Below are 26,170 nucleotides of genomic sequence, written 5' to 3' on the forward strand. Positions count from 1 at the left end.
ACATGCTTGGGCACGGTACGGATCGCCTAGTGCGAGTACACCCTAAAAGACCTGAAGCTCTTAGGATCACTATTGACCTCTGAAGTCCCATGAAGTGAACTACCACCTGGGTTTCCAAGCATCCCACACCCAATATTACCTTAGCACACAGAGAAAACCTCATGACCAAGTTTATGTACATCAGCACTTGAGGTTTCTCTTGGCAAATGCTGCCAAACATTTGCTTTATTGTGCAAAATGCAGGCAGGCAGCATTTATGAGCAGCAGTATTTCACATTTTTAATGCTCTTCTCTAGTTGTGATGTAAGCACTTCAAGGACCGGGTACTTAAAACAGATCTGAGAACACATGCGAGTATGAAGATGACCGGGGGCATCCAATCACTTCAGGGGGCAGGGTGAGGACCGACCACTGAGAGGAGGGTACATTTCATCATTTATGGTATGAAAAACAACCCTTTGACTTCCCTTCACAGAAAAGGGATAGCTTAACATTTTCCTTTCCCTGAGAGCAGAACATAAAATATTTTATTTGGAAGTTCCACACATTGTTTTATCAAACATCAACAGTTCTTCTCACCACTGAAGCGAAGTCTTACAACATGAAGCGCTGCTGCAGGCTGCTCCCAGTTGGGCCTTGTGTCATACTGGGCACACCCGGCCAACAGCAGGGGGCAAAGCAGTTAAGAACATATATTCACTTAACATTCCTCAGGTGTCATGTCTTTGAAGTCTATAAAACTCAAAACTGAAAGGCCTCTTAAAATATCTCTGTAGCATGATCTGTTAACAATAAGGGTAAGAATAATAAAAAACAATTAAAAAAATAATTGCTTTGCTTTATATACTAAATAACATCAGCAATGATAGCTTCTACCTAGTGATGTCACGGTCTTCAGTAAACAGTCCTATGAAAAGCAATGAATGGAACCATACATTTTCTGAACAGAGACACGAGCACAAACACACAGTTTACACACGATATGCATATATGCACACACAGTTCTCTCCAAAAGCAGAGACCCCAGAAATGGTGAGAAGATGAATTAAAATAAAAAAAAACTGATGTCTGTACACCAACATATGCAGACACATGCCTATAAGCATTGTCAGGTCCAGATGAAATTGGCTTGGCATACATTAGCCGACCACAGTGCCATCCTTATGCATTTATTATAGGTATGCACAACAGAACCCAACCCACGGAATGTAGGAGGTTAGATTGTACCCAGAATCCACACACAGGACAGCACAATCGGTGCGGGCAGTGATTGCAGCAGACCAGCCAGGGGGGTCTCAAGGGAGTGCCATAATGTCAAATCCACTTTGATAAATGGGCCTTATCTGGTGCTGGTCAAACTGGGAAACACTCTCTGTTTCCCCCAGATTACATTGGCAGACAGGAAAAAGGTGCGAAGGCAAGCGAAGGAATTCCAGGAGGGCAGACCTGCCCCCCCCCTTTTGTGTCTGCAAGCTTATGTATGCATTTGCTCATCTGGCAATTGATAAAGAGAATGGCTGAGAGAGAGGGGATGGAAATGGTCCAAAAAAGTAAGGCCCTGAGTGGCGGGGAAGCACAGAGGCCAGTTCCAGAATCTACAACAGAGTAGTCATCAACGGCGGGGTGGACGCTGTGTGTTCCAGAATGCTCCCAGAGGTCGAGAGATCTGCCCCCTGCCCCCCTGTTTCTCCCACCACACATACTCCCTCTCTTTCTACGTGTTCCCCAGCAGCCCTGAGGAAGCCACACACTTCCTCCCCCTCCAGGGTAACACTCAGGGTGCAAGGCCACGCCTGCAGCCCCACTCCAGCCTTCATTTAGATGCAGAAAAAACATGGCTGAGTTGTAAAATGACTTAAGTGGGTGGGAGGAGTGAAACGTGCCGTCTCTGTTTGTCAAAACTTCCTAAATATCCTCTGAGAATGAAGCCATGAGCCAGAAGTTTGAACTGCACTGAATTAACTCATTAACTACTGAGTGGCACTTTCAAAACTTGGCTGAAAACACATCTTTTCACTACCGCATAATAATCAATGACAGTGATTTTATACACATAAAATTATTCAAATTACCCTTACATTTTTAAGATTGCTTTTCACTTATTTTACCTAAACTTAGCAAATAAAACCAACCAGCAATTAACCTTATGAGGATAAACTGTACCAAAAGGTTGAGACGTATCCTGGTCAGAGTCAACCCCTTAATTTACAGCCACTTAAATGTATCACTTCCTTGACGTAGGCCCTTATCCTGTATCCTGCCCTGCGGTCCTCCCAGTCGGCCCGGCATCCTCCACGCGCTTGGGGGCTTTAATTCGCTTCGCCCTCCAGTGCAGTCAGGTTTATGAGGCTCTGACCGGGCGTGACTGCTCGTATCGCTTACTCAGCTAGTGCCGTTATTTACAGCTATGGCCACACTCCTGATGTGCAGAGAACAGATCATCACACACTCAGATCAGGGAAGCAAAATGAATAGCAAAATTCCCCAATTGCCTGATGACCACAGAACAAAAATATTAATTGCCAGGTAAACCAGGACTCATGGTGCTCCAATGTCGATACCCTCTACCCGCCATGCCAATCCAAATCAGTGCCAACCCTTCCAGAAGATGCTACTATACACAATTTACAGTTGAACACTCTCAGTCAGGTACTATAATGTCGTTTTGAAATATTTAAGTTGCTGCTTAAAAATGACTAATTGTAGAATTGACAATTTTTCTGCACAAAAAAAAACAATACAAGTTAACAGAGGAGAACTGTTCTCTGAAAAGGGTTGATATTTGTTTTCCTCACAAATCATTTTGTTGATTAAGTGTAAACCTCTCCTCTGCCATCCACTTTAATATGGTAAATCTCTTTTTGTTTACTACAGTATGGTGTTGGGGGGGGGTTAAGAAGTGCTGAAGTGCTTCACAAGATGTTTGGACTATGACAAAAATACCCCAGGAAGGAAATCTGAGGGTCAGTTTCAGGAGTTGCTTCAAATAAGATGTCAAAATGCACAACTACAACTGCTGGTATCGAATATAACCCTACAATTGTACGTGGCCCCCGACAATATGCCATCAAAACTACAAGCATAGGCTGGTTTCTGTGGTCAGGGCTCCCCAGGTCCTGTATTCTCAGTGAGGCATCACCCTTTCAATTGCAAAGTCGTGCCTGTTTGCGAAACAGATGCTTGATTCTGTTTTTTTTTTCTTCTACAGCCATGTAACAACAACTCTTATCTACAGAGCACATGCTTTGCTGCTCAGTGGGGGGTTATTTTTTTCTTTTAATAAAACGATAGACACCCCTAGTTCACTACAACTGGTCTCCCTCCACCCCCAACTGTGCTCGAAGGCCCCATACATGGCTGACTAGTGCCAATTTTCATATTACAGGGTGGCACACAATGGCAGAGGCTTGCCCTCCACCCGTAACACTAGCAGTGACCGTACGATGGCCAAGGCACACATGTGACCACTGCGGATGTGTGTTACCACGGCGATAGACCTACCACAAAATGTGATTGGTATCTCTGACAAAGCATGCTGCTTTCGGAGGAAATTGGACACTCAACCCTGAAAACTATACATTACACTGGTATTTCCACAGAAAATGCACAAAGCAGTCTACAAAAGCGTTTCCTAAAAGATAAAAAGAATCCAGAACTAGAGAGAGCACTGACTATCAGTAGCAAAACCTTTCGTTCTATCTTCAACAGATCGTCACGTGGACTTCTCCCAGTCTCGGAAACTGTACAAATGGAAATTTAAAGACAGGGGATGTAGTGATGGGGACTAACTTAGAAAGAAGTGGAGTGTCCAAAACCCGAGGCATCCCATTTACAAAATCTATGCTAATGTTAAAAAAACCATCATTATGATAAAGTACAGTTTTTAATCTTTCAACATTTCAGGAGAGCAGCACCCCAAACAACATTTATATCCCTCAATTTAAGATACCAACAAAAATCTAAAATAACAAAAGGGGTTAAAAATAATAATGGAAAATCAACATTAACATGTTATATTATATTATATTATATTAATATATATTAATATGTATTTAAAATGGACAACAGTTATCCTTACATTAGGGGTTATATATAAAAGCATTTAGAAGTGTGTGGATACGGAATTATACACTTTTGTTACATTAACTTGCTACAAAGGAAGAGCGAGGTAATACTTACAGAGCACAGATTTTGTCAGATTTAGAGCTACACTCCAATTCCAGTTTTTTAACCTAAGAATACCCTTCAAGGCCAGTTTCATCTCATGGCAGAGATTTCCAAAACGTTTCAGGTGCACAAGCATCCAGTCATCAATACAATGGTTTTAAGGTTTCAGACACAGATTGATCCCAGTTCAATTCATAAAGTGGATCAAGATTTAACCATCACAGGTGCTAAAGTATATTATCAAGTATGAGATGCAATAATTAAAAATTTTAATTTGACAATATAATTTTTTTAGAAAAAAATACTGATAATTAGGACTAAGGGGTTTTTATGTGTGACATTGAAATCCCATAAAAATTCTGAGAAACTACAAAGTTACAGATAAAAAACAGAACATGAAACAAAATAATAGTAAGTCTATGGCTTCCTTTATGCTGAAGAAAATCGCCAGGGGAAATAGCACATGCATTACATGGCTCCCCCTACTGGCCTGTAGATGTAATCACATGCAGGAAAGAAAATTTCAGGCTTACGGCAACTGCCCTTTTCTGTATCTTCAAATTTATTAACTCTCCCAAATCAGTCACCCCTCTCACTTCCCCTGCAAATTAAAAAGCAGGAAAGGAAAACAATGCAATAGAGGAAAAGCACATTTTTTGGAGGGAGAAAAAGTTTACGATGTCTAGGAAGGAAACAGCTCCCAAAAAGATCCACATTCAGAGCACCAAATGGGAAAACGAAGTAAGGCAACAAACAAAATAAAAAGCCTGCCTGCGTGCAAAAAAGCAATTCCACATCTGTAATGGTCATTTACCTCCACGTACAAATGGATGCCATTACCATTACCTAGACACAGGGTGGCGTATTCAAGGACAGGGACAGGACAGAGGTCAGTGCCAAAAGCCATCAGGTTGAATACAGACTCCATAAAACTGCAGTTACAAAAGATGTTAGATTTTTCATTACAGTAAAGCCAAGAAAGCTGACCACACACCATAACATTCCTTACCACTCCGCACAAACAGACACACACAAAACCGAATATTTCTCTAGCTGCCAAGTTGTTACTGTAACATCCTGGCAAACGCAGGAATGAAGAGGTTCACTGTTCAAGTTCAGCTGCGAGGTTGTGAGCCAAGTTCAGCCCTCATTTGTTGTGGCTCCGTTATTTTAATGATACAGCAGGGCCGCCCGAAAACCAAGATGAACCGAGATAGAAATGAAGGACGTGAAATCGGATTAAAATAAAGGTTCCAGAGGACAGAGAGGTTTTCATCTGGCTGCAACTGGCATTGATGCACTGGACAGCGGCTCCCCGGGGGGGATGTCAAGGATGGCTGTCCCAAGCAACCCACAGGCACATTGGAGGGTCTGTTTTCAGCCTATCCCACCTATCCTACCCAAAACCACAGCCACGACAGCACAGGAAGGAGATGTCAGAGACCAGAGACATAGTCCGCCCATTAATATAACAAGCATAATCTTCAACAAAAGACCCCACCTCCCACTCCACGGGAGTAACAGCTACCAATTCACACCAAACGCAACAAATCTTGGGTGGGAGTAGGGGAAGGCTAACAGTCTAGACCTCAATTAAATTTAGGTCTCCCTCATTTAAAATCTTGATGAAATAATAAAGTAATATACAGAGCAGTGGCTACAGAAGAATCATTTGGGGTCAAACAGTATTTTATTAAAGTTGTCGAGTACAAGGGAATACGGCCCAACTGTTTAGCTTTGCATTAGGCTGAGCAGGACTGGGCGTTGTGAGCAAAATATCCCCTCCACAAAAAAAGCACATGAACACCCTTCATGTGTTCTCAGGTCAGCCTATAGGTCAGTTATAGAGAAAAGACACTGACTATGGACTATCAGCAATGGTATGAACACATCATTCACCAGACCTTTATTAAGCAGTTTCAGCCCACGTCAACGGGCAATGGAAAGCAAGGCATTTACAAAGCACAGCCTATAGGGGCACTGCATGCAACATACATAAGCAGCCCTCCTAATTCCTCCAGACAACAGATTTTGAAGAGATTCCAGCTGCGAATTCAGTCATCGCACCCCCCATATAACTAAAAACATCTTATTGAAAAAAGAAAGAGGTTATGTACCATATTTAAAGACACACTCCAGGGGTTACTGTAGATACAAATCAAGTAAAGATGTTGGAAGCCACTCGAAAACGACATGAAACCTGCTACTTATTTAATCCACTCAGAACTTCGGATCTCATTACAGTGCAGAATCCATCTTCGGGAATGAATGTAGACAGATACTGTGTTTTATTGTTATTATTTCTGGCAGAGACAGTGTGCTGACTTCTGTGCCGCAGCGGCCAAAGGTCCACACCCAGATGGTATTAGCGGTACAACAGAAGATACATCAAACACGTTTTTCCGAGCATATATGAGCAGCATGAGCCAGCAGGAGGGCTGTCCAGCAGGGGACGTGCATCTCATCCTGCTCTGATTCCCATCAGTGTTTTTAACTCTATTGTAGCGAGCCCATTCTTCCTACCAAAACGAAAGTCACAGCCTCGTAAAAAAATAATTTTATTTTTTTTTAGGTTTGATAAAACATAGCGTTATGGAGTCATGCTTAATTCCAGCAGAGGGTCAGGCCTGACTCTGAACAGACTGGTAGCCAATTTGCTGCACAACAAAACACTGTACAGCTAGTAGTACTGTCATGGTGAAGGGTACAAAGTATGTAGAGCTAGATCAGACTATATGCAACCCACACACAATCTGTATTCAGAAGTCAGCTGCCAGATTAAATTCCAGGAAGGGCCCTACTGTTTGTATTAATGATGCACCAATAAGGAAATATCTGGCCGATACTGATAGCCGATTGTTTTGATAATTGATAACAATACAAATACTGATTGTGAGAGGTTCGCTTAAATATTTTTAAAAGGACATTACAGCCAAATTAAAAAATAAACTTCATTCTAAAAATATGAAAAAGTATTTTTTGGTAAGGAAACACCAACTCTGGCAAGATCAGTCCCAGAGCACTATATTTCATAAATGTATACATCTTGATTTTTTTGTAACATTTATAAACAGAAAAGGGCCGATCGTCAAGTGTTATCAAGATGTATACATTTCTGTTATCAAATTTCCAAGTGATATATTCTGATTTTGCATTGTCTGTAGTGAAATTTCTTTTGCTATCAAACATTTGCATTACTGACAAACCAGCTTTATTTGGCAGTACTACAGCCTTCTTTATTGGAAGAAATTTGCTTTTCATAAACTCTTAATATTGTTCACTCTAACCTTAAGGTCAGCAATCAAATTTTAGCAGAGCAATATCTGCAAAATGCATTTCTAACCTTGTGTTTATTAATGTTAAAATAATTTCAAGCAACATTTTTTTTTCCTGTTTAATACATCGGCGTGCAAAGCAATATGGGTCAGCATTTTAAAGGGAATTGTCAGTGGTAAATTTTTAACCATCTGCCGATACCGATAGTTGACAGAGACAAATCAGTATATCTCTAGTTTGACCAGAAATTGAAGTCCTCCAGAGAAACATACAGCCACACAAATGTTTCACTGGAGCATCATGAAACAAAAAATATGACAAAGGAGAACCCAAGCTGTTGAGCAGTTGAAATTCTATATCAGGCAAGAACGGGACAACATTTCACTTTCAAAACTCCGACGACTGTTCTCATCAGTTCCCAAACATTTACAGAGTTAAGAGAGGAGGTGAGGCTGGGATCAAATTCATGTTGAGCATATTGTTGTCGTGAAACAAAATATCTCAGCTGCAACATTTCATATGTTGTCTTTGTTCTATTTTTAATTAAATATAGGTATACATGATTTGCAAGTCATTGCATTCTGTTTTTATTTACATTTTACACAACATCCCAACTTTTTTGGAAACAGGGTTATATATATATAGCAGCTTTTCGTATTAGGAGAGATGTTTAAACAGCTCTAAAGGGAAGACAAACATACAAACGCAGAGTCAATTATGAAAACCACTAAAGATAGGCCAAAGGCTTGTATACCATAACAAAGTATATATAATTTAATGAACATATGGGTATAGTTCCTTAAAAACAAAACCAACCTGTCTTTCAAAGTACAAAAAAAATTCTGACTGAAGTTGCCGAAAATAAAAGTGGACAACATGCCATGTCTCAGGAGGATTTCAAATTAAAGATATGTGCCAAAACAACTTAGAATCTTATCTGAGGAATATACGGGTATTGTTTAGGGCTGGGAATTGGGCCTGACCTCACAATATGATTTCGATTGACTGGATTCCATTTAGAATATTCAATCTATGTTTAATATTTTAGTCACATTACTAAACTGTTACCAAACTGTGGGCATAAGTAAACGTTTGTACAGTACCGAAAACTCGGAGTCCAGACAAACTTGTCACCTGTCATCCAAAGCCCTGGTGATGATTGCACAAGTGCCAAATAATCACTATTCGTGACATAATCGTGACAGCCCTAGCTGCAAAGCAATCGTTTAATTTACCATTGCATGACAAAAATGAGATTATGAAAAAGAATGTATAAGCAGCATGAAATTTATTCTTGTACTTGAATACACCGTGAATACACCGTGAATACAACAAAATATTTCGGTCACTTTTCCCTCTGCAGTTCCTGTACTCAACCAGAAATAAATTATACCTGCACAATTTTCGTTGCTTTCATTTGCTTCAGTGTTACCCATGATGCTTGAAAAAACATAATTAACAATATTCTCATAACTGACAGCATATCACATGCAATAATATCCAGTTACTCCTTACATGGTTTGCTTTTATTTCATTTTATTTATTTGGCTTTTATATAATGTTCTCACGTCACCATAATCTGCATAATGAAAATGAGTGGTGTGAGAATGAAGCCCAGCTTATCTTGATTTACTTGCATTCATTCGCTCAGAACGCTCCATTACCATAACTGACAATGCACCAGAATGGCGTTGTGAAGCGATTGAGCAATAGTATGGCAACCTTATTGGTGAGAGAAAGAGTAGCGCCACCTATACAATAAGAGGAATGATACAAGTAAAATTCAGTGAAAATATTCTCAGTCATGGGGAAAAGGCATAAATTAACTAGATCGATCTTAGGATTTGGTGAATCGATATGAAACACAAAACCAGGATCGGGATTAATCATGAAAATCGATATTTTTCCCACCCCTAGTCAAAATGGTAAAAGCAGTGAATTGCTTTGGATAAAACGTTGAAAAAAATTAGTTGAAACAAATGTAAATCTTCAATATGACAAACCCCACCCCCACAACTTTACATCAGCAAATAAGCTTCATAACGAAACACGGAACTAGATCAGATAGGCCTGCTTCAATTGAACTCTCTTGTAGCTACAGCAATACAATATTTAAGAGAACAGCTGCCTTGTATTGCTTATCCATTTTGTTACTGATATCCTTTATAGTGACGAGTAATACAATTGTTGTTATAGCCACAATTAGAGAAAATTTAAACTGAAAGTCATCTAACATATGTATTCAAAATTTACTTATGGAAATAGACATCAGTATAGTGTAACAACTCTGGGACACTAGCCTCTTCCCATGAATACATGGGATAAATATTCAAATGACTCAGCTTTTCAAACAGCACAGCTCAGGTGCAGGTACTTTACAACACTAACGAGCATTCACCAGAACAAGGTGGTAACTACACCACCAAATTCACAACCTAAGAAAAACTACTAGTTATATACACGGGGCAATACAGATGAATAACAGATGGTCTGCCATAATTTTTTAATTACAAAGTAGACAAACATTAAATTTAACTGCAGAACAGGTGGCTAGTTGTGAGTCAACAGTTCAGTGTATGAGTCACTCAAACACAAAGGATTGATGCTGCAATCAGCACTTTTACACAGAAGGTTCAGGATTTATATCGGAATGGTGCATAATTCCTTAGGGAGGTAAGGAACAGCAAGTCACGTAATATAAAACCAGATGCTGTTCTAAATACTAAATTCCACACTTAAGTACAAGGCCTTTATTATATTACAGGTATTAGGACAAAATACATCACTGGTCTCCCGTGTGCAATAGCCAAGGGGTAAGGCTGAAAAGGGGAACAGGGCCATTATGGTGGTTGTGGTGGGGGGCAGAGCTAGGTAGAGTCTGACCCAACGAAGAACACCCAGTCAACCGCTGATTCCCTGTGTGATTAGTTTTCATTTCCCTGTCACTGACCACACTTGGCGGGGATAAATATTGGACAGGCACACAGTCTCCGGCTAGATCTCTATCCGGCAGAAGAGGAAAGGATGCAGGAAGACTGCTAATGAAGAACTGGCACCTGTGTATTGCCTTGAGGGTCACTTACGCATAAAACACTGCTTCTGCACGATCAAAGAGCAAAGAGTCTGTGAATCACGTTAGTTAGAATTTCAGTTTCTAGGAGGGACCTGTCATCATATTGGTCTATCATAGGTAGTCTGACAGGGATCAAGAAAAGCTTTAAGTTTTGCCCTTTTGAGGGTCAAGGGAGAAAGAAAAAACTAGGGGGAAGGAAAAAGGTCCAAGTGTAGAAACAACAGGCGTTCAGTACTCCACAGAGTACTTTCACATAAGGTACCCACAGTGCAGCCTGCTGAACTCCATCCAGCCAAACCTGGCATTCAGTGGAGCAAAAGTCAATAACAGGAACTCAATCATAACTGCCCCAGTTTCCGGTGGAGTACTTTCAGCCTCAAAGCTCTGATGAAGCTACCGCACGTTATTCTGAAAAACAGGGGGAGGCTCTGACCCAAGAGCAGGAAAAAAGGGCTTTTGCTTTAAACATTTAGTCCTAACATATACTACACCAAAACCCCTTTGAAGCACTTATGGGCCAAAATAAGTAATATCCAAAAAAGGTCACAGGTTCTAGCAAGTGGATGTTTAATTTATGCCATACTTATTTTTTAAGACACCTCAGGCAAGAAAATTAACAGTCCAGGTTTGAGTCATTGGTTCCTATTTAAAGCAAAATGGGCACAATAAATCAGAAACGAAAACCGACATCTGTAAACATCATTCACAGTTCCAGTTTCCTGGGCTTCATATCAGTTTCATAAATGCTTTGTGTTCTACAATAGATTGTTGCTTTTGGTGGCTCATTAACAGTTTTCTCCACGACTGGCAGTCTAGTGACATACAGCCTGAAGTCATTCCTGCAGTATGATATTGGCTGACTCAGGTGTGTTTACACAAATATCATACTTACCATACTTTCTTGCCAAAAAAGCTAATTTTGCATTCCTATCAAAATCAGAAACATTATTACCTAAAGCTTATAAATTTCTGCAATTGCATTACTGACTTTCAGAATTCAGCCCATGTTTACATGCATTTCCCTCCAGGCACACTGGTTTCCTTCTGCCCAAGAACATAGTTCTTCAAATTTAGAGCAAATAATTGGATGGGTAAGCCAGTGGACAAATAGATGGATGACTGAAGAGATGAACATCTATCTATTTTCCTCTGCTATAAACATCACATGGCAAAAGCACCATCCAATTTACTGGGACTCTAAAAGATTCATATTGAACAAATTCCCAAATTCCCCAGAAAAGAATGGAATTCAGTCCCATAATAAATCTCATGTTCCATCTTCTTTAAAGATTTTGACATGCTGTCCAGTCATTAACCAAAAGATTGATCATATGCGATTCTTTAGAGTGGTTGTGCACTGTAGACCCCTCCTACCTAAAGAGACTTGCAATTTTGATTCAGTTACACACTAAATATTTAACTTAATACAGGGAAAGCACCCTCACTCTAAGGTACCACAACACGGCACCTTCTGAGAGCGCATCACTAATGTTTAACTTGCAAGTCCATGTTCCCTCACCACTTCGCTACCAGCTGCTCTAAATATATATTCTCATAATTCCACAAACAGTGCCGGAGACGAGATTCAAAACTCACAATTCAAATCGTCCCCTCTTTAATGCCTTATGTAAGTTTCTAGATGTCAAGAGGTATTGGACTCTCCTTTTTGAAAGGGCTACTTAGGGCCTTGGAAGCACCGGGTCATTGGATTCATGGGGCATCTTATGGTAGCGGTGCTGTGTCTAAATAGAAGCCTGGGCAAGGAAGTTGACTGCATACACAGAGAGAAGGGTGTCGCTGGAGAGAAAAAAAACAGCTTGAAAAGGTTTCAGCTTGAAATCACAGCAGCTGTCACATGATCATAATAAAAAGCAATCTCACCTGCCTGGCTACAGATTTATATATTCAAAGTGTCTTAAAACCATCAGTAAACTGTATGTACATACACCAAATGTTCACAGACCAGGCCTGGACAGTATCATGTAGCCACCAGGACAGTGTTTCCACAAGCTGCCTACAGACACAGAGTAGACTAACTCCGCACACTTCATTGGTCCACCAGAAGATTCCATGATAAAAACCACTGCAGGGCTTTGAGACAAATCAGTCAAATCGGAGTTCTGATTACATTGTGAGTTAAGCAACTGGTTGTGCAAGCCTGAAAAAAATGAAATGCTGAACACTGCTTGGAACTGTTTCCGCTGGTTGAATTTCATTATTCCAATATGAAAATGTTTCCAAGAGGCTCTTCATCCAGCCAGAGACAAAGGGGAAAGTGGTGGGCCCCCACTTACTAACCTTCTAACTGTAATACCTTTCATATCTCTTAAGAAATACCATGACTATGAACATATTTTCTCCAATTTTGGCAATACAGTGTCCCTCGTTTATCGCAGTTAATCCGTTCCAGACTTTACCGGGTTAAATGAATTTCCGCGAAGCAGGATTCTTTATTTCTTTATTATTCGGCTGCACCTGGCGTTGGAGGATTTGCGGGGGTGCTCAAATACATAGGCCTACGGTCCATACGTACAGTAATTATTAATTTTAATACAGAGGTGTATAATTGACCCAGACAACCGAGCGCGCGCTGTATCATTTTCACTGTCTATCAACTTTTTAATTAATAAATATATTTGAAAAAACCGCGATAGAGTGAAGCCGCGAAAGTCGAAGAGCGAAATGGCGAGGGACGACTGTACCATTTTTTTAAAACAATCATATTTAGATTTTTAAAACCAACTAACCAATGAATGTTTTAGCACTTTTTAAATGAAAATTAAGCTAAACAAGATATACTGGAAATGTTTCAATGTAACCTATTTGCATTACATGGCTATGGTGGACTTCTCATCCATATAACAGGACATGACTGGCAAGTCCAACTGGAACTACCAGCTGGATTGAGTGACCCTTTCAGGATCTCCCAGTCAGGTGAGCTGGACCACAGAGCTCGAAGCCAAGAGAAATAAATACAGGCAATACAGGTTGGTAATTTACATAGGACACTATGTACATTATACTGCGCGACAAAAACGTTACATTCCACGAATACCACAAGCTGGCTATACTGCACTACTACCAGTATCGCTTCAAGCAACGAGGCCGAGATACGCAGATACTGGGATTGATCGGAGCTCCAAAAAACAGCGTAAAATATCCCAGGGCAAGGGTGCTATTAAATTCCTATTCATTAACTTTCTGCTGAGCATATTAGAAACGCATTTGCGAAATCTGCCGTGTAAGGAATATTTTAAATTTTTTAAACTATATACGACATTAAAATATTCACAAATTTATAGATCTGTATCCAACCTACTTCGCGTTTATCTTGCTGGAATTATCTGGAAACACAAATGTTTATACCAATGCTTCTGATTTTCAAATCGTAGCTCGCACGCCCAATTAGGAATGATTGTAACGGAATGCTCGCGTCGCCGCTGTCCTGCTTGAGTTTACAGTCTGCGTTCTTCGCCTCCCAGGCGGCAGGTTCTTAGTTAAGTTATAACTTTAACCGCAGGAGAAGCAGCCCTTCGGTCCTCTGTCGGGAATGTCTCCACCGCGCTCGTAACCAACAATGTCATGCCGCCAGACTCTCCGCGCGAGAGGCGCACGAGGTACGCGCGAGAAAACCAAGCAAATCGGTGGCCAATCTTACGCAGAAAGGGCCGCTGTGTATGCTGGTTTTCGCTGCAACGCCCTAATTAGATTACTAATTAGAGAACTGATTGGCCTCACACCTGGATTTGAACCACTGACCTAAAGGTTATTACAAAAACCTGCATACACACTGGCCCTTTGTGGATAAGACTGGACACCCCTGACCTAAAATCTCTTCCCCTTTGAGCGGCAAAATAACTGCCCCATCCCCCCCCCACCAGGTGATATTTTATAAATGTAATACACATGTAATTCATATATACATTTCCAAATAATGGATAACACACACTCATATTTTCTCCAATTTTGGCAATACTATTTTTTTAAATCATATTTAGATTTTTAAAACCAACTAACCAATGAGTGTTTTAGCACTTTTGAAAGGAAAATTAAGCCAAACAAGATATACTGGAAATGTTTCAATGTAACCTATTTGCATTACATGGCTATGGTGGACTTCTCATCCAAATGACAGGACATGACTGGCAAGTCCAACTGGTACTACCAGCTGGAGTGAAAGACCCTTTCAGGATCTCCCAGTCAGGTGAGCTGGACCACAGAGCTCGAAGCCAAGAGAAATAAGTACAGGCAATACAATACATTCTTCGCCTCCCAGGCGGCAGGTTCATAGTTAAGTTTTAACTTTAACCGCAGGAGAAGCAGCCCTTCGGTTAGATTACTGAGGACCAAAATAACCCCCCGAACCAGGTGCTATTTTATAAATGTAATGCAAATGTAATTCATATATCCATTTCCAAATAATGGGTAACACACACGCTGTGCAAATCTTGTGGTCTTTACTACATTTAAGCATTAGAGGAATCAAATAAAACACATAAAAGAGACTGCTCTGAAAGACCGACAGAATGTTACTAAAATACAAATATATATATATATATATATTTTAAACATATTTACCCACAGTCGATAGTCTACAGGTGAACCAAAAGAACAACTGGCATTCACACTCAAAATGGAAGAAAAAACTCTTGTGGGAACTTTGTGGAAACACAAAACTTCCCTCTTTTCCTTCTGATTATGTTTCCTCACTCAAGCACACATACATAAAGACTAAGGTAATCCAATATCAACATAATTCAGTACAGGCTAACCCAGAGACAGTGGAAAATGACCAGCAGTAGGAGCCATGGCGATGAGGTAACCAGCAAGTTGGGGTTAAATGACAGGAGAGCTTCTTTTCCCCCAAGAATGTGTTTAGTTTGCATGGGGGGGGAAGGGTGACCGACATTAATATGCACTTTTTAAAATTATTATTCAACAGTACATTTAAGATTTAATAAAGTTGTTTTAAATACCACAACGAGCAAGATTTGAGCTCGTCATAAAATATGCTTCCGTGCTGTACCTCTGAACTCTGTTTAAGAAACACGGGGAATCTCATGTCAGGTGCTAGCAAACGCGATGCTAAGTTTCAAATAACAAACAGTTCATTTGCCATGGAGCAATTTCTGACAGACCTGTACAATTCACTCAGTGCTGGATACTAAGCATCATACCTTCAAGTGACCAAAAGGAGGTGTAATTCAAAATCAACAGAAGGTGAAGTGTTGTGTATGACAGTTAATCTACCGTGGAAATTTTTTTTCTTAAAAGCAGGTGAGCGTTAACTGCTTGATATTTATCATGATTCCATGTCACAACTCTTGCACATATCTTCAGCTACACCAAACAAAAAAAAAAAGAACGTTAAGGTTGTTAGTCATACTCTGACATCAAGGACAACAAAGACCCAGTTGTGGGTGGCAGGCCCACATCTAATCATTCCACCACACCTTGAATATGGTATGGACCACAAAACACATTCATTACATCAGCTGATGTGATCTATATACAGTACAAGTCAAAAAGTCCGGACACATCTATTGAAAATCATTTGTTTTTCAAAAATGTAATGACTCTAAGCACACCTCCAGGTTTTGCAAGCACTGTGCTGTGACAGCTGACCAGGCCACCACAATCTCCCGACCTAAACCCTACAGAGCTGGTTTGGGATGAATTGGATCGAAGAATAAGAGCAATGTAGCCAACTTGTGCCCAGGATTTGTGGAAACTCCTTCAGGACTGTTGGAGAAGCATCCCAGGTGGCTACATCTGAAAGCCAGTTGAAGGCAAGAGTCGACAATGCTGTCATCAAAGCAAAAGGGGGCTATTTGAAGTGTCTAAAATTTCAGAGGTTGAACACTTCTCTTGGTTGTTGCAGAATTTGATATGTATTACTTCATTGCCTTGAGGCCTTTGACTACGGTGAGTAACAGCTAAAATAGAGACAAATGCTTTAATAGCAGGTATGTCCAGATTGTTGACTGGCACTGTACAGTTCAATGGACTACATGTCTAACCTTAACAACCAATTAAATTTTAATGCATTTATCAGTAGCATCCATAAATGGTATCTGAACATCCCTGGAAGACATCAATACACACCATTACTGGACAGGTGTTGGAGGTGGACGCTGTTAACTTCAAGTGTGGCCCAACTGAAGCAGGATTCAGCAAGAGTAACTACTGACCTACTGTGAATGTGACAGATCAAATCAGACTTGCTCCACTTCATATTTATTGCTCACAACTGAAACACTGTATTCAACCCTCTGTAACGTTAAAGTAAAGTTGGGTTCTGCCTTTTTTGGGCCAGTCAGTTACAAATCCTTAATTCCTGTTCCTGACAATGTATTTCACTAAAAGTGAATTAGTCAGTATGTGCTATTAGTGAACCAGATGGCCTACATTGTTTTGGCTATACACTTTGCAGTAACCAAATAACTGGACAACACACTAAACCAGAAGATGTGTGCTGTTGTACTAGAAGTAGGAGAAATTACCATCCAGATAATGATGCAGAAGCAAGTGGTTTGTGTTGTATTGATTCACTCATTCCATCATTCATTCTCTCATCTCATTTAGCTTCTCCACCTCACAGGGAGCACTTCCTGGTTGAAAGTACACCTTGCTGCAGCCTGCCGGATGGGGCTAGGTGAGATGTGGGCGGAGCAAGATGTCACCCAGTTACCATTTATGGGTGCAATGACGTTAATGGTTCTACAGGCGGATCAGGATATTAGGGTTAGGGTTATGGTTACAAGACGTAAAGATGGTGGATGACATGGTGAGTATTAGTTGTTTAGGCTGTTTCGAATTATATTTTTGTTACAATTTTTATATGCCTGGTAGTTCCTCATATTTTAAGTATTAACGTTAATGTGTATATTTTCCTAATCTCGTGTCTGTGAATCGCAAAACCAAATGGTAATTTGTTTCTATACCAATGTGTTCTGCTTAAAAAGTCATAAAGGCATGTACAGTGTTTGTAGACATTCTGTTACATAGACTAGTAAATACTAAGATCCTTCAGCTCTTAATTACCGTGACACGACAGTCTAAACAACAGATGTGCATCATGCCATCTGCCATCTTTACATCCTGCATCCTTATATGGTAATTGTTCGACATCTCACTCCACCCCTTCCTGCAAGCTGCAGCGGTGACCCTCTCCCTGGTTCTGCTGGTTAGTCCAGGATGACATCACCTGACAAACTTCCACAAGTTTGTTCTTATCACAGGAGAAGGATGCAAAAGCTCTAAATGGCTGCATTTTTTTTGTCCTCCAGTGTAGCACACATAAAAGCGTGCAATAAAACAAGAATTTCCAGCTCCAAAAAACAATGCCATCTTTATGAAATGGCATTTTTTCATGCAATAGGCATTGTATACTGTAGCTAAGACTTTTGTATCGCTCTGTTATCTGGGAGCACATACCGCAAATCATACACCTACCAGCATATTCAAAATGCAGCAGCTCAAATTGTCCAGGAGCAATAAGATTCAACACATAACCCCTCTTAGGTTTAGAATTGACTTTAAAGTTCTCCTACTTACATACAAGGCGCTTAATGGTCTAGCACCAGCTTACCTAACATAATTCAAGTTTACAGGCCATATCATCCACTCAGATCACAGAACACAGGTTTCTTTGACGTTCCACATATAAGATGATAGTTGGTGGTAAAGAATTTTGGGCCCCTATACTGTGGAATGGTTTGCCAGCCTATGTTCAGGATGCTGAATCGGTCTCAGTCTTTAAATCTTGACTGAAAACCTATTACTTCAGCTTATCTTACAAGCAATTTAATACATAACACACCATAACCATGGCTGTTGGTGCTGCTGTACATGGTATTTTTATCTACTATGCTTGTCCATTAATGTTTCTATGTATGTTCTGAGCACCCACGCTCTCTGCCTTCATTCACACATGTCCGGATGACGCTTGGGGTGGGCACCATCTGAGCTGCAGTCCCATGGAAGAGTGACATCATGGATCTGGGTTGGGCAGCCAGTTGGCCTTGGATCCCCAAAGGTTTTTTTCTCCCTATTTGTGAGTTTTTGGTTCCTCCTCCATTGTCATCTGGCTTTCTTTCATTTCACTGTCTATTCTTCTCCCTGTTTTTGTACTTTTCTCTGTTTTGTATGATGTTATGTATCACAACACACACATGTAAAGCGCAACACTTTGGGGTGACACTTTTGTGAAAGGCGCTACATAAAAATAAATCGAATTCAACTGAATTTATATCATATTAATTTCCTTATGACTAATTAAGTCATGCATTTGTGAAATAGTCACGTCTACTCTCATCTTATCTTTGAAATAATCTGCAAATTTTGTAAAAAAATAAAGGGGGCACATTCTGTCGTAAACACTACTAAGCTTTCATTTCAATTATACACATACAAATATATCCGTTTTCTTTTATGCATGTTGACTACTTCTCAGGTAGATCACAGGTACAAGGAAAACATCCACCATAAACATTTCCTTATTGCTTCCTACGGACTGACCGTTTTTGAGGATGTACACCACACTAAGGTAGCAACAGGCACTATAGCAATATAGATAAAGGTTACGACGACGAAATGTAACCGTGGCTGAGGTGATACACAGATACTGATTAATAAAGACATTTTAACTGAACTGATCTTTCAATACATGCTTTTGGAAGGCAGCACTTGTCATCCTGATTGCAGAATATTCACCTTTGTGCATCTTACCTCTGCACTTAAATATACACCTGTTTTTATTAACTTTTGGTTCTGCTTCATTCCAGGACACGAGACGTGTATCTTACCTGTCCGGTGATGCCCGTGATGATCGCCACTTTTCTCTTTATCGGCTGCCCGTTTAAGCTGGTGGTAGAAGACGGTTCCGTACACTGGGCCATTTCCACGGATTTTTAAATGCGGCCGCGCTGGATTACAAACTGCAGTACCTTCAGTGCTGTTGTTTAACCGGCAGGTAAATCGCGTGCAACTGAAGAGCACGGAGTGACGCATAAGGAACTGAAGTTCAGAAACCAATCGGAAAGCAGCGACGCGCCGCCGCTCTGACGACACAAACCCGGAAGCCGTGTGGCTCCAGCTGCCACTTGCTGCAGCCACTTTTCACAGCGCCAACTGGAGGCCGCGCGAAAACCTGGAGGCTCGTGAATTGTCAAAAGTTATGAAGTCAAGAGTTCACCGAAGTGGAAATGAAAAACCGACTTAGTTTTCATTATGTTACTGCGTTGCTTGAACTGCATTATTTTGGCAAACAGTACGTTGTTGTGATTGCATTTTTTATATTTAAACACATGTTAGTAAATGTTTAGTATAATGGTAACAATAGCGTTTAATATAATGAGTAAACTCGTATTAAGAGAGCTTGTCATTATACTGCAGTAAAATGAAATTTCATTGTACTCTAGTATAATGACAATAAAGCTCTCATCTTATCTATTAACGAACAATTCAAATATGAAATGTACATTCATTATTTTGTATATTATTATTTTGTGTAAATTCAGTAAATCATGAGATGTGTGTGAGGCAGCCTTCGTTTAAATGTGAATTTGAAATTGAACTGAAATGAATTCTTCATTGTTCTCTATATTTTTACGTAATTTAAAGCAGGAAATACATTTCAAAGTTTCAAACTTAAATCTAGGCTTCTGTTTGCGGCTGAAACCCAATAAATCCAGCTAGTTCATCCTCACTCATGATTGGGATGATGGAAAAACAACAGTGTATAGTTCCAGAGTAAGTAACCTGCCAAGTTAAGTTTAAATCCACGCAAATAAAAACAAATGAACCAGAGTATGAAGGCCGGGCTGGTCCACAACACTCCCTAAATGTTAAAAGCTTTTACCTGCCCAGCCACTGACATGATTCTCCATCCTTCATTAACTATGAAGTTCATGAGCATTCAATGTATTTTTGGAAAATAAAGGGACCTTGGAGGGCTCATGGGTTATGGGAAGTGAGTTTACGGCATGAATTTTATTACACGCTTCAATGACCCAGGAAAGAGGAATCACGTGTGGCAGTGAAATGTGAGATTGACATCAGCTCTACGCTCCTCAACCATATCCTTCACGATGTATTTGACACGTGCCCCCACCCCGTTCCCCACTATATCAAGGGAGCTATTTTTGCTAGCATATTGTGGATGTATTTATATAACGGTAGAGAAGCTGACAGACTAACAAGGCAAAGTTGTCCCGAAAAACAAACTTAGACGTATCAGAACACACATTTTTTTCCTCTCTTGAGGTCCCTTTAGTCCCATCTGTAAACCCAGTTTTGTTTTATGTCATGGAAAATGCTGATGTAGCATTAAGTCAGAACATAAAATTATTGGAAAAATATGTTCTGGTTCACATCTGTTTCAGTTGTTCCAAACCACTCCCTTCTGGGCCTCCAGACAAACTACATATTTATTCTTTTCCACAATCACCACATTTGATTAAACCAATTAAATACTTAATTAACTAACTGATAAAGCCTTTGATTACCTGGAACAGGATTTGTAGAATATGAGCGATACCTTGCTCATTCCCCTGCTATTTCAATCAAGCAAACTGTTTTGCCTCAGAATCTTCCAAATGTCCCTCATCTCTTCTTGACGATATACCAAGGCTATGAGATTACACTTGTCTGAAGGCTACATGATTAAGTCAGGGTTAGGAAAACAAAAGCACCTTTGAGTTTCTTAATTTATTTCTCAAACAAAAATAATAATAGGATGGCAAGGTGGCCTCACAGGACCAGGGTTGGGGATTCAGTTGTTTTGTCTGTCCAGGGTGTACCCCAATCTCGTGCCATATAATTGACTGGCCCCCCATCCAGCGTGTACCCCAGCCTCGTGCCATATAATGGACTGGCCCCCCATCCAGCGTGTACCCCAGCCTCGTGCCATATAATGGACTGGCACCCCATCCAGGGTATACCCCAGCCTCATACCGGATAGGCCATCAGACCTTTATAACCCTGACTAGGATAAGCGGTTAGAAGATGAATGAATAAAATAACAAAATAAAAAAATTAAAAAAACAAACAACAACTACAGTAATAATAATAATAATACATTATTACTTGGGTATAAGCTAAATGAATTAGTGCAAATGTTCAGACAAGTTAAATAGCATAGCCAGTAGGCAAAATGCAACAGAAGGATATTCTAAGAATAGACCCAACCGGTCATGTCAGATTGTTTCACTAACTGAAGAGACCCCATTTTGAAATCAGTGGCAGGTCTTAGATGAAGCAACATCTCACTTGGCTGCCCACCATCTGCCCCTAACTCTGCTCTGCTGGGTGCCCCCTTCCTCACTGTGTGCCAGACGTATCATGTTGTATTACACTTAACAAAGAAAGTGGATCTTAATGCTGTACAATTTGCGCTGTCAGGAATGTCTGCCGAATGGAATAAAACTATGAGACGAAAACAGTTAAAATGCGTCAGATATAATAAATACAGCTATTACGTGTAATTTTGCTGTAGACTGTATGAGGCCCAGTCATGCTATGGTATTCGCGGCACGCCATGATTGATAACAGGCGAACATGTGTGTTTCCCATGTCTGTCTTGCTCCACGTCTGCCTAAGGGTGGTCTTAGCGCTCCCATGGACTTGTACACAAAGCGGCTATGACACTTTCCATAGCTCTTGTCTCCATCTGTTGGAACAACAATCTCTTGTAGATGGTGAGTCCATCCGGAGATGATTATTACCAGTGTTACACATCTTTGTTTTGCTGTATAGCGGCCCCCGCAGGCGGTCCCCCTTAGCCAGCTGTAGCGGAGAAGTGATTTAGCTGTTTGTGCCCCCCCCCCCCACTCCCCGCCATCCTACTGCGTTTTGATACCTGGATGCTTTGAGGCCTTGGGTGCCGTCAACCCAGAGGGAGCCATGCTGGGGCTGATGAAGAGCCAGTCGCTAATGCTGGGGGGTCAGAAACAGTAGGCAAGAATGGCAGGCAGGCAGGGGAAGGGGGGGGTATTATTGCAAATGAATGCCTCTGTGTTGTCGAAGTTGTCGAACAATCCCAAAGCATCCCACAGAGGTCCCACACTGGGAGAACATTCCATCCTGCTACAGATCTCATGTTCCCATTGCACCATGAAGGAGAAAAAAGTCAGGACAGGATGTTCCGCCGAGCCCCCCCCCCCCCCCCCATTCCTGGCTGGAGGGGAGGGCTAGTTGGTGGGGGGGACTGTGTCATGAACCAGACATACCCCCGCTGAGATCCTATCAGTTTGACCGACATGGGACAGAAAACAAAAAGCCGGGGCTAAAAATAGGCTTGGACTGGTTTAGCATCTAAAACAACAGGACAGGCAGGGAGAGCTGGGGTCAAAACAAATCCAGGAACATTAAAAATGGCCCCAGACTCAGACGACTTGCCAATGTGCGCTCGCCAGCAGGATGCGTGTGGTCCATTGTCATGCAGCGACCGCCTTCCTTTCCGCTAACGGACACCACGACGCCCTCCCGCCAGCTTCAGCTCTGCACGTAAATCTCTTCCCATTGCACTCTTTCAAGGCTAAGCAGCACCTCCAGTAGTCAAGGCCTTCCTCCTCCACTAGGGTTCTTTCCTTATCTCCTAGCCTCAACTTTGTCTCCAAAACTCTCGCCATCTCTGGCACGACCGTGTTACCATAAGGTAAACATGAGAGGCAAATATTGGTATCCTATATCCGTGTTTAGGGAACGGAGGAGGGACTCCTTGTCACAAAGACCTTGAACTGATGATTTTAGTAATGGATGGTAGAGATGCACGTGCCTGATCCAGGAAGCTAGCCCCCATCAATCACCTCTGTGATTCCACCACCTGATCACTCAGGCTGTAATAGAGTAGCGATGTATTACAACACACCCATGTAAAGTGCGGTGGGGAGTTGTTGAGAATGGGGATATATAAAAACCAACTGAATAAAATATACGATTATTAGGAACCACCTGACGCTGATTCTTTTGGCATTCGTAAATCAATAGCTTGACAATTATGAACTTTGTAATACATACGCAACTAGGCGTCATCAATGCTGAGGCCTAGATTTCATATTTCAATGTGGCAGAAAACTATAAAGCAGAAAAAAGCACTTTTTTATCTTTTGCTTTATCTGTGGGATCAACAAGCCTGAGGAAAGAACTCTTGGGTTTCTGAAACAATAACCAGATGCTGAGAATGCTCAGATTTCCAGTTTTACCTGAAGATTGGCTTTTATTCCCATGAAAAAGGAGAGTGCCACCCCACGCTTTGGCTGACGTGAGGCGGAGAGGTCACACTCCAGGGATTGATAGACCTTTTCCAGGTCTATCAATGACTGTGATAGTGCCTTATTTGTTAAGTTATCCTGTATGCTTTTTGTGTTACGGAATTCAAGCTTCTTATCTTGATTTTTTTTTTCTGTTTCCCCCATGGCTTTCTAAAGAGTACATTTCTGTGGGGGTTCCTGTATTCATAGAGAAAAACAGGGCACTTCTCAGAACCTTTAAGTCAGTGGTTCTAGACAATGACATGACGCATGGAATGTCCCAACTTTAACATCTCCATCAAAATGTCCCAGGGCATGATGATCACCTCTCTGAACCGTTGCCATGATTCCAGAGACTGTGGAACAAAAAGAGTAAAAAAAAGCTGACTTACAAGGTAAAAAGGACAGACTTAACTTGGAAACAGGGAGTGAAACGTGCATTACATTTCAAATTCTTTTTGCAGAATTTCAGAGTCTCTTCTGAGTATTTAAATATGAAAATTACACCAAAATCAATAACAACAATGCACTCTCGTTCTTGTAATAGTGTGCGCAATGGGTTAGGCTTCCATGTCTTCGATCAGAAGGTTACAGGTTCGAATCCCATGCTCAGTAGAGAAGCTATGTCTCTGTTGGACCCCTGTGCAAGGCTGAGCAAGGTCCTTAACCTCCCAAAATTGCTCCAGGGTTATTGGATAAATAGCTGAGTGTAAGGTGAGCTTGGAATGACCGGATGATGTGGCTGGACAGGAATAATGCCACAGGAGATGGCCGTGTGCTGCGGACAGTTAGCAGCCAGAGAAGCAGAAGAAACAACAGCATACGAGAGAGTTTGAACAAACTTAATAATTATGAAACAACTTAATAATTGAGATATAATCCCTCCCCTCGGGAGGGGGCACAGAAATGTGTGTGTCAGGGCAGCACTCCATGTGTGTTTGCTTTTGAAATCCTATTCTGAACATTGTTTTTATTTTTGCTTTTTAATTTTTTATCGATGGCTCAGCAAGAGTCGACTGGCTGGAGCTCACCCAGAGGTCCGTGTATTCCACACCCGTTGCAGTCTCCCACCCTGCCCCCCTCAGCCATCTGCCCCCCCCCATCCCCACTGTCCCTTGCCGAGCCCTTGATGTCTGGGTTTCATGGGAATGTTTCGCACCACGGTCACCGCTAACCGTTCACCCACTACGGCCCCGCAGTGTTTTTCTTGGCCAGAAGGAGTGGGGGGGCTTGATTCGGCTAGAAAAATGGGCGGCGCCCAGCTGGATGGAGGCTCATCGATCATACTAGGGGGGCTGGATCGGACACTGGACTCAGAGTGAGGTCTGGTGGTGTTTGGGGCCAAGGGGTGGGCGGGAGTCGTTGCCGTAGGGAGACATGTGAGATGGATCATACAGGCTACTTTGATGCCCTTGAACCCTCCCCCAGCAATAGGGGGTGGCAGCGTGGGAGAATGCCATGGATTATCCCAGAAATATATATATATACACCCCCCCCCCCCCCACTGATACAGCCCCCGAGCAAACCTTTCTTCAACAAAAAGAGATGGAATACAGATTGGCATGATTAGCAGCACCCTCAGGGGGTGATGAAGATGAGCCAAGTATCTCTGAAGCCCGGCAGGACGGCAGCCGCCTCAATGTGGACCTGATTTAGCCGCAAGATGATTGCAGCTTCCAGCGCCGCCTTTTGAACATCAGTGGAAGGGGGCTGCAAGGTCAGTGGTCATGAGGTCTCCTGCACAGAAAGTAACGAACAAAAATGTCAGACGCACAAGAGCAGAAAGTTCCCTTGAAAACGAAGTGGGCCAACGCCTCCTCTGCAACTGGCAACTTTTTTCGCTGTTATTTTAGTTTCAGACTTTCTCAACAGTGTCTTATGTCCAAGAGCACCTGCCTAAGTGTGGAGGAAAAACACGGAATGTACATTTCGGACATTTGGACGTTTTGTGATGCGTAATCAAGGACTTTGAACTCAGGCTGACTGGCAGATGTATATTAAAAACACACGTGTAACGTACTGACACAGTATTCCTTTTCGACTTTGCACAAGGTTTACATATCAGTTATCGGAACGATAACAATTCAGGTAATGCTCCTCTTAGCTGGGCTAGTGGGCCGTTTGGATTAAAGCATCATCCAGTGGAGAACAAGGTAAATATTGACTGAGTGGAAATGTAGCGCAGGGGAACAAAGGCTTCAGTGTTTGCGGTCGGCTTCATCCGAGCCGCTCCGACTGGGCCCCGACTCTCACTTCTAGGCCCAACGGGCCCTGGGACCCTGCCTACGTCTGTCTGCTTTCTTCAGCTGCCAGCGGCTGCTGGATGCACACGTGGGCGGCCATATTAAACCCCCCCCTTCTAGAATCCACCACGGTCAGCACCGCGTCCGTCATCCCCCCA

The 26,170-nt window shown here is 41.6% G+C and overlaps 2 protein-coding genes across 4 annotated transcripts in view; both read right to left on the minus strand.

Moving 5' to 3' along the window:
* Window positions 1-19,543, minus strand: part of gmds (GDP-mannose 4,6-dehydratase) — a 197,740-nt gene extending 178,197 nt beyond the window's left edge. For 2 of the 3 annotated variants that reach the window (XM_023823733.2, XM_023823732.2), the window contains exon 1: window positions 19,324-19,543. In XM_023823733.2, the coding sequence (XP_023679501.1) occupies window positions 19,324-19,416 (93 nt within the window). In that variant the 5' untranslated portion in view covers window positions 19,417-19,543. The remainder of the gene's footprint in view (window positions 1-19,323) is intronic. The other variant, XM_023823735.2, reaches the window with a different exon arrangement.
* Window positions 19,544-25,349: 5,806 nt separating this feature from the next.
* mylk4b (myosin light chain kinase family, member 4b) overlaps window positions 25,350-26,170 on the minus strand; it is a 42,545-nt gene continuing 41,724 nt past the window's right edge. The window contains exon 15 of the transcript XR_002839701.2: window positions 25,350-25,506. The gene's annotated coding sequence lies outside the window, so the exon portion shown is untranslated. The remainder of the gene's footprint in view (window positions 25,507-26,170) is intronic.

This window comes from Paramormyrops kingsleyae, chromosome 1 (genome assembly GCF_048594095.1).
Source record: "Paramormyrops kingsleyae isolate MSU_618 chromosome 1, PKINGS_0.4, whole genome shotgun sequence".
Classification (NCBI taxonomy): Eukaryota; Metazoa; Chordata; class Actinopteri; order Osteoglossiformes; family Mormyridae; genus Paramormyrops; species Paramormyrops kingsleyae.